At 37.8% G+C, this 10563-nt stretch overlaps 1 protein-coding gene across 1 annotated transcript in view; it reads right to left on the bottom strand.

Annotated features, from left to right (window-relative positions):
* The window catches only part of bahcc1b (BAH domain and coiled-coil containing 1b), a 105436-nt gene that overhangs the window by 48599 nt on the left and 46274 nt on the right, over nucleotides 1–10563 (bottom strand). The window contains exon 3 of the mRNA XM_016572279.1: nucleotides 5408–5584. Within this exon, the coding sequence (XP_016427765.1) occupies nucleotides 5408–5584 (177 nt within the window). The remainder of the gene's footprint in view (nucleotides 1–5407; nucleotides 5585–10563) is intronic.

The following is a 10563-nucleotide window of genomic DNA, read 5'->3' as shown; positions in this document are numbered from 1 at the left end:
TATTCTAATTTGTTGAGATAGTGAATTGGTGGGTTTTTGTTAAATGTGAGCCAAAATCATCACAATTAACCTCCTGGGGTCGACAGTTCCGGCAGCGGAACTTTTTGCAGATTTGAATGATGACAGCGAAAAGAACTAAAATGCTCCTTCATACTTGACCGTACATATAAGAGTAATACAGCATTTAAATCTGTAAAGGGTCTACTTTTATTTGTGTACACTCACAATATCAAAAAACATTGTGCTTTTGCAAAATAAAGAAAATATACAGGGTGTGCCTTTAGCCGTCTCATTCTCCGCGCATATCTGTTTGAAACGCGTCACTAAAATGAACTGAAACTTAGTGAATATTTGACACACACACATGAGAGATATATCTATAGAAAGCTTAACATGTCTACTTTTAAACGAAGTAAGTCATGACGAAAAGACAAAGTAATCAGTATGAAACCAACGCAATGTCAAGTGGCAGTAACTATTAGCATATATATATATATATATATATATATATGACCCAGGAGCACACAACCAGTCATAGGGTCAATTAATTGAAATTGCGTTTTATGCATCTTCTGAAAGCTGAATAAATAAGCTTTCCATTGATGTATGGTTTGTTAGGATAGGATAATATTTGGCCGAGATACAACTATTTGAAAAATCTGGAATCTGAGGCTGCAAAAAAAAATCTAAATATTGAGAAAATCACCTTTAAGGTTGTCCAAATTAAGTCCTTAGCAATGCATATTACTAATCAAAAATTAAGTTTTGATATATTTACGGTAGGAAATTTACAAAATATCTTAATGGAACATGATCTTTACTTAATATCCTAATGATTTTTGGTATAAAAGAAAAGTTAATCATTTTGACCCATACAGTGTATTTTTGGCTATTGCTACAAATTTTCCCGTTCTACTTATGACTGGTTTTGTGGTCCAGGGTCATGTCATATATATATATATATATATATATGAGAGAGCGTAAAAGAATTAAAGAAAAGGAGGTGGAAAAAAGAAAATGAGAGATGATGGGCTATCGATAATCAATAGTAAGAGAAGATGTTACAACCTCAAAGCAACAAATTATGGAAAAAAAGTTTTAAAAGGGAAGAGGAGTGGATAAAGTGGAAAAAAGAGAAAGGAACGAGAAAAACATAAATGTAGAGGAAGAGTGGTTCAGAACATCAAGGAGAAAGAACTCAGGTATTGAATGAGTTATATATATATATATACTGTATATATATATATATATATATATAGGAAAGGAGATGGAAAAAAAAGATAATGAGAGATGATGGGTTATCGAAGCATTGATGTGGAGGAAGAGTGGTTCAGTACATGAGAAAGAACTCAGGTATTGAATGAGTGAGAGATAAAAGAAAGATGGACAATGAGACAGAGAGAAAGAGAGTATGTATGAAAAAGAGAGAGAGAGAGAGAGTCTCGGGTGGCAGATCTGTGTGTTGGCTGGGCGCCCGACACTGGAGTTTGGCCAGCTGGCAGCATGCCGATTGGGGCTTCCTGGATTCAGTCCTTAAAAACAATCATTTGGACAGAGTGTGTGTGTGTGTGTGTGGGGGAGAACATATATTTGAGCGGGTGTACATGAGCTACTGTAACCAATTATTTTCCTCTTACACTCTCATTTATTATGAAATATACAAACTGTCTCCATGTCTTTTCCCAGGCTAAACACAGTCCACACACACACACACATATTCACAGTCACTGCATGCAACGTGCCAAGCCTGGCTTCCTCCACCAGCTGGGACTTCAAAGGTGATCCCCTCTCTGTTGCTTTGAGCCAACTCCCTCGCTCTCCTTTTCTTTCTCGCACAAACGTACTGCGCAGACCTACCTAACACACTTACACGCACTCAAAATATTAAATCTTAGAGCTTTTGCTGTTCTGACTTCACTTCTACCTGCTCCAGGCGTTTTACATTAACACCCAGCGAAGCACTCAGCTGTGCGGTTAATGCCTCTCACAACACTTGTTTAGAGGATTTAGAGGGCACAATTGTGTGCGAGTGTGTGTGAAAGAGAGAGGGATAGATTAAACACAAGCATCCTCTGGTCAGGCACAATCACAACCTGATGTTTCTCAGAGGGCTCACACAGATGGGAAAACAGGTGTCCAGGTTGCTTTTAACTTGATAGTGATGTGTGTACACACACAGCCTCACTTTAGTGTTACAGGAAAGCATTTATGGAAAAGGTTAAAAATAGCACCATTTAAAATCTTAATTCTAAATTCACTCTGACAAGCATGCTTATAATTAAAGGGACTACTCATCCCCAAAATTTACTCATCCTCATGTCATGACCTGTATGAAACCTAAACCTGTATGAGTTTCTTTCTTCCACACTAAAAAAAATGAGACTAAATTTTTTTTAAGGCAACTGGTTGCAAACAATTTATTTGAGCTACATTTAAATAAATAAAAAAATGTTGAAAGTTAGTCAACTAAATTTGTTTATTTAAATGAAACTATTAAACTATTTTCAGAATAATGAATGTAAATGGGGCTGTCAAGTTACAAAATCACAAAAATCACCATGAAAGTATCATAAAAGTGATTAATATAACTCCTGGGCTTTATTCTATATCTTTTGAAATCATACAATAGCTTTGAGTGTAAATAAAACCAAAAATTAAGTAATTATTCACTGAAAATCTTGAGAGTTCATGACAGACAGAATGCAAATGAATCGTTAATTTGTGTCAGATCTTTGAATTGTTATTTAGTTTGTAAAATGAGAAAAATTCTCTTTTTGAAATGATTCAGTGACATGGAAACTGGATTCGGTTCTCGAATTCAACTCACTGATTCGATTCAGTCACAGCACTCAAAACTGGCATGAAATTAAAATTAAAATACATATTTATCTAATTGTGAACGATTTATCCATGCATGTGTTGCTTTCTCTTTTTTTTACCTCAAAAATGTTAATTAAAATATCTTAACCGTTATCCAACCAATGGACAGAAGCAAGTCCCTGCCCAACATTTTTTTCCATTACACTTGGATGTACGTTAAAATATGGGAAAATAGATTTGTCACTACTTCCATAACACTGAAAGGGGAAGATTATCATTGTGTAATGACTTAAATGTCAGTCTATTTGCCATAAGCTATTATAGACGTCAGCCACTTTTATGGTGTTTCTATATCCTTTCTGGAGTTTGACAGTTATTATATATACTTTGCATAGAAGATGCATTGTAAATAACTCTAATTGTGTTCCATGGAAGAAAAAAGCACGTTTTGAATATTTTGAGTATAATGGTTTGAGTCCACTCCATATCTTGTGTTTTTTTTGTATGGAAAACACACACCTTTGGCTGATCTGTCTGCCATGGGGCGGTTGGGCGTTTAGTTATCTGGTTATCAGTTAGGTTGAGCCAGCATGTCTCATCGTTGGCTTATTTTTATGATATGACTACAAACACAAACTTTCTCAGATACACATTTACACACACGCACACACACACACACACACCTGACCGGGGAAGATAAAGGAGGCACTGAAAAGCGGTGCCTGACCACAAACTGTTCATAGCCAAAAGAGGAGCCGAGGGGCCAAAAGGCAGAGAGGACACACACACACACATATGCTTAGCAGAGTCCGGAAGCCAGCACCTCCCTGTGGTGATGCTTCTAACCCTCAGCATCTCTCAGTTAAAACCGCATTCACGTACCCACACAGATGCACACCCCCTGTGTGACTGTCAGTTGTCTGAGCAGGAAGTAGACCGTTGCTGTTGGGTTTAACCGTGAGGGTCACGAGACCCCTGGGTCTGGCTGAGGAAACCCCACATCAACCCCCAAAAATAGGAGCCTCTAATGTTGAGCCTCATTGCAACGTCTCTTGGCAGTCAGGTGACCAGACGACCATAGCCCAACTTCCCCATAAAATCCCATCACAATGATGCTCAAAATGCATTTCCTCGCCTTTATTTTTTAATTTTTTGCTTTTAAGGTAATTTACTAAATTGCCAACAGACATTACAGCACCATCCTCATAAAGTTAATGAATATTAATTAACAATTTCCCAGACCACACAGGAGATCCCGCTACATCCAATCAACTAACGAGTTTCTCTCCTGTCCTCCCCCCCTTCACCCCCTTGGCCTAATGGGTCAGGTGGGGCGTCACATCATCGGTAGCTGGACCATCTCCAGGGGAACGGGGCTGGTAATTGCATGGCTCGTTTTGATGACATGCTTTTTATGCAAATGAAGGAAGGAGCGCAGGGACACGGCTGGGGGGGAAACGGAGCTATCCAATCAGCTGCTTCGAGGGGCTAAGCACAATTAAAGACTGATTCAGATAATGAGCTCTTATCATCACGATGGGGCCGTTTGCATCATTATAGACACATTCTGTTATTAATATTATTGTTATTAGTTTTATTATTATTATTATTTTTATGGTGGTAACCAGAAGCATCATCATTATAGTTATGATTATTGTTATTGTTGTAAGGTTATTGATGGTTTATATAAAGCTCCGTGCACAGCAGAATATGCGCTAGGTCGGCTACGGCGCCGTATTTTTTCCCCCTCTCCCTCTAACTCTCTCGTTCCGTCTCGCACGCACAGATTTGTTCAGTCATTCAGTTACAGTAGCGCTGGGTGCCAGCAGTAACACCACTGTGTTCGCTGCCAACCACAATTACTGTTCCATTCTGCCAGCTGCCAAGAGCTCCGCAGATACAGAGCAGTTAACCCGCACCGATACACACACACACATACACTTGTACGCGGTTGTACACGGATCTGTGAAAATACCAATAGCAAGTGCTCAGCTGTGCATACTATTTAAAAAGAACAGCCATGTGCGCATGTTAACACAAATACATGCTATGCTTACACACACACTCGAGGCATAAACATTTATATAAAGAGCTATATACATTCAAAAGAACATATTGCGCATTATGGACAGTCTAAATTAAAATATAAGCAGACTGAGTGCTTGCAAGGGGAAAACACGTTCAAGATCATATACATAAAAAAACAGAAATGAAGAAGCCTGTACTCTAATATAGCACAGCACACTGACTCTCAAACATACTGTAAATTGTCCTTTTGTCTGTATTAGAAAGCATGCTGGGTATTTCTACAGATACCGCAGACAGAACAATGGAGAAAAAGACAGACAGACAGACAGATAGATAGATAGATAGATAGATAGATAAATAGATAGATAGATAAAGAACAATACATGGAAAGAACTACAGATGCAGATAGAATGATAGATCGATAGATAGACAGAACAATAGACATAACAGACAGATGGACATAATAGATAGAAGGATACTTAGAACTATAGATACAATTAGATAAAATTATCAACAGAATGACAGATAGAACAGACAGACAGACGGATAGATAGATCACCTTCATGTGAGTGTGGGAACCAGATCTGTGACGGGGCTGTGGAGTGAGGTCCAGAGCGATAGGGTGGAGAAGACGGGGATGATGGGGGTCCGCTGGGGTGTGAGGGAGGAGAGCCCAGACTGCTGGCCAGAAACGTTCCCATGAAGGAGGCAGAGGAGTTCCCTATCAGTCCACTGCCTGCAGGACAAAATTACAAATGGTACAAAATAAGACCAATTCTCAAAATGACAGTATTATTGAATTGAATTATTGAAAATTATAAAGTTGTCCTCCACAATTACAGTGCAGCCATTATAAAGAGACAATTCATGAAGATTTGATAAATGTACAAAATTCTAACATTCAGCCAAAAATAATCGTTCTAACTAAATTAGACAGAAATAGAGTGCAATTGTGGGGAAAGACTAAATGAATTATCAAGAATAAAAGTTAATGAGAGAGAGAGAGACAGAGAGAGAGACACAAAAATAGGGGTATGAGACGCTAAAATGAAAGAGAGAGAGAGTTTTGGAACATAAGTGTGCAGTCTGTTCTAATACACAGTTAATGAAGTCCCTGTGATCTGTCTGCTGTAGCCTCTTTCTCTCTCTCTCTCTCACACACACACACACACACGCACTCACTCACTTTGCGACAAGACCTACAAAGGAGAACAAGAAACAGGCTTTAATACACTCTCATCCAAATAATGATTACCACATGACACCCAAAGATGGGTTTCTGTCTGACAAAATAATGCTAAATGCTGCAACAAACCACAGTTAGTGTAGAAAACAACAGACTTTTAAAATGGACTTGATCTGAGTCCTGAAGCAAAACCATGTTGAGAACCACTGACCTACATCACCCAAAACGCAGACGCACACAAAAGAGAGAGTGAAAAAGAAGGTGATGGAATGATAATGAGGAAACCCTGGATCGAAGAGCATCAAAGAGATACAACTTTATTCATCCCTGAAGGAAAATGTGCAAGACTTTATACATTCAAGCCAACAAGGGTTAAATCAAATCCATTACACATGCACAATACATACAAACCAATGGAAAGGTCATTATATTTCCTCACACATCTTCTGTTTTTCTCAGCAGCGAAAGAAACAAAGCGAATTTGCAACGCTCCAATAAGCTTGATTAACCTATATGCTACAGAGGCACGGCTTTAATAAACTTTAGACAATGTAATTTAAAGATAAGGCAGCTCACCGGAGACAATTCGCTTGTGGTGCGATGCAGCATATAGAATCATCAAATCAGCCTATTAAACATAGAATTTAATAGAACGATTTGCGCTTAAGACGATGTCTGCATAACATTAACAAGATCAACAACAGTGAATTCTGTGCAGATGAAAAAAACACCACACGTGATGTTAGTTTCAGCGCATACCGCTGTGGTTTCCTGTGTGTCTCCCCTGACAAAGACTCTGCCCTCATGTCCTCTAAAACAACCAACACCACCAATTAAACAGCGAGGTGAAGGCGAGTGCGGTTTCATTTCCTAAACTGATAAAAGTTAATTAACGTGGGTGAGAGGGATGAGGTTAAGGAAGACGTTTATGGGTGTGAAATTACTAAATGACTGCTCTCACAAGATAAACAGAGCACCAGGCCACAGCTCAAGCCCCAGGCAGAAACGACAGCAAGCAGGGGGGGAAAAAAGTCAAGAAAGCAGGAAAAGACCAGCGGAATTACAGGTCTGGAAAGACGTTAGGCCGCTGGTGCCGGGGTGGATGCTGGGATCACAGCCGTCAAGACACTTTGTCTCCTCTCACCCACTCACTCGCCTCAGGATGAAAGAAAGCAGGCTTTTTGCGCTGGTCTAGGAACAGTTTCCCGCTACATGAAACGGTATAATCGAAGCTACAGAATTCCCAGCACATTACAGCCGTCTTCTCCTCCCAAATGTCCCCACCACCTTCCCACGGGCTTTACTACCGAAATGAAAGGCCTGTGTTCTCCGAGAGCACTGTAATCACTATTTGCCAATGCTTTATGGGTGTGTTCACCTCAAATCTGGCAAAATCCACCACTTTAAAAGGGTCTTTTCCAGTCAAAAATATAAGACTGTGTTAATTTTTCTACGTGTGTTTTTGTCTTTGTCATAATGTATATGTTTTTGTTTTAGTCATAGAATAATTCAATATTTCAACATGTCACATTTATTAATTATAGTCAATTTTACTCTAAAACGGCATCTAATAAAAAAAAATTGATGAGAAAAATATTTAAATATTTAGTTATGAATTTAAACTAGATTTTTTTTCTTCAAAAAATATCTTGCGTTTTCACCTTATATTTTCACAAACTGTATATTTCAATTAAAATCGATGCACATTTTTGTTTACAAAAATATATTTTTACAGTAATTTTGTTGACAAGATTAACATTGTGCTTTAAAAAAACACAAAAATTTAGTTGAAAAGAAAATGTAATATTTAAACAATTTATATATATACATTTATATCTAGTTATAAAAAATAATTTAAAAAAATAATAATTTTGCATTTCCACCCCATATTTTAACAAATTTTAATTAAAATCGACATTTTCATCTTGACAAACAAACGTTTCTTTAACTATAATTTGACTGTAATTTTGTTGACAATATTAACATTTTATAACAACAAAAATAATTAAGTTGAAAAGTAAATTAAACTAAATATTTAAACATTTTATATTAAATTTAGTGCTGTCAAATGATTAATCGTGATTAATCGCATCCAAAATAAAAGTTTTTGTGTGCATAATATGTGTGTACTGTTTATATTTATTATATAAATACACACATACAGTATACATTTTGAAAATATTTACGTTTTTACATGTATATATTTATATTCATATAATTTATATTATATAGAAATATTTAATATATAAACAAAACTTATTTTTCTGAAATATACATGCATGTGTGTGTATTTATATATGCATAATAAATATACACAGTACACACACATATATTATGTAAACAAAAACTTTTATTTTGGATGCGATTAATCGCGATTAATAATTTGACCGCACCAATTAAATTATACTTTGTCAGAAAAAATCTACATATTTTAATTAAAATTGATGCAATTATTTATCTTGTCGACAAAAACATAAGTTTTTTGTAAATTTGTCGAGATTAACACAGCATTATACGGAAACATCAGAAAACCACAGCAGCCACTCATTCTGCCCTGAACTCCTGGAGACTTGGGAAAATATAAATATTAGATCTATGATTCATTTAATGAAAATTAATGAAAGCAGAAAGAAAGGGAAACCAGATCCACTCGGGCCTGGTTTAAGACCATCACCATACGTGAACCTAAAACCTCCGGCATGATTCAACTGGTCAGCATGTAGCCCAGTAGTCTCTGCCTCGGACAGCACACCCGCAGACCGCTGACACTGACCGCCTGCTGAACACAAAACTATAAAGCACTAATGAAACTCACAGCAACAGCAATACAAGTGCGGTGCACAGGTTCAGTCTGAGGGAAACAAAACAGTGTTTACAAGGCACCAGGTTAATATTATGAGAGCTTGAGAGGAAGAACAAATCACCGGATTGCCATCTAAATGTCAAATTCAGACAAAAGCAAACTGAATTCAGCGTTTTGGCCAAAATATGCAGCAAAGTGGACCAGACTTTACACCACAAGTCAGAAGTCTGGTTTGCACTACCCCCACTGTACTGAACGGCATATAAAGCCCTCGCTCCTCCTCTCCTCTATGCCCTCCGCCAACTTCCCTTTAATAAAACGTTTCCGCTTGTTTGCTTTGCTTTATTGACTTTTTGCTCTCTCTTTTCCTCCGTCTCGAGCGCGCCGTGGGCCGAGCGTCAGCTGCAAAGACTGAAATTATTGCCTGCGCCCATCCTACCAACTTCCCCCTCCTTCCACCACCTCTAATAAACCAAACTGCAGAAATGAAACGCTGTTGATACATGAACAGAGGGATTGGAGGAAAGGAAAGGATGGTGGGAGGTCTAAAAAGAAACATAGCTGCCAAAAAAAAGTCCAAACGGCGTGTGTGGGGTGGCGCGCTGAACCTGGGGAAGCCCAGTCGCTGTGAAAAACCAGCGGCAGAGTCATTACGGCGGGAATACAGTGAGCTATAAAGGATGATGCTGTCTTGTCAGGCGGATCCCCAATGGGAATGTGTGTTTATTTACGTCCGTGGCGCGAAACGCGGCTGAATGAGAGAGAGTGACTCTTGTGTGAGCGCTTAAGGAAATCGGGTCATGTGCATACTAATCGCCTGATTCCAGGCTCAGAGCGACATTAATCCAATTAAGGAATTAAAAGGAAGAATCCTGAAGAGTGGGAGTCCCGAGTGTGTCTGCCACACACAAACACACACTCACGTAACCGCCAATTGCACAAGTGCATGTTCAGCCTTGTCATCAAATGAGAGTCCCCCAGCGCTGCCCTTCAGAGGAACAAGACGTGTGTGAGAGACCGACGGAGAGAGAGACAGAGAGCATGATGTGGGAAAAAAAGTCAAATCAGAGGTTTGGATTATGTGTTACTTGTTTAAATCAGAGATCCAAATGAAGTGCAATCCATCAGCAGACACAACAGCTCGAGGTTCTAATGGGTCTGTGTGTATACATTACAACAGCTGTCTCCCTCTCTCTGTGAGTCTCGCTCTCTTCACAGGAGGATGTTTATGTCTACTGGTGCTGAGTACTCAGTTCAACAGACAGAGATAGCACAAGTGCTGCCACAACTACAGTGGAGAAAAGAATAGAGATCTACCTAAACTATGTACAATTCTCTCATTTTATTTATTTTATTTAAATTAAATAAATAATTGAACATACATATACACATTATATAGTTTAAAATAAAAAATAAAATATAGTAGATAAACAGATGTTTTGTATTTTATATTTTCCTGTAATAAAAATGAACAAATAAACAAATAATGAATGAAAATGCAATATAAAAATGGTTACACTTTATTTTAAGGTGTCCTTGTTGCAGTGTAATTATACATTTAAGTACTTAGTAATATTAATTAACTACATATACTTACTATAAGGTTAGGGTTAGAATTACGGTTTGGATTCGGGTTACTTCCAGGTAATTATGCATAATTTATTGTTATTATAATAGTAAGTACATGTAACATGTGTAACAAGGACACCTTAAAATAAAGTGTTAC

This window comes from Sinocyclocheilus rhinocerous, unplaced genomic scaffold (assembly GCF_001515625.1).
Source record: "Sinocyclocheilus rhinocerous isolate Xijiao unplaced genomic scaffold, SAMN03320098_v1.1 scaffold140, whole genome shotgun sequence".
Taxonomy (NCBI): domain Eukaryota; kingdom Metazoa; phylum Chordata; class Actinopteri; order Cypriniformes; family Cyprinidae; genus Sinocyclocheilus; species Sinocyclocheilus rhinocerous.
The sequence above is the reverse complement of the archived record's forward strand: the minus strand, read 5'-3'. Positions and strand labels throughout refer to the sequence as shown.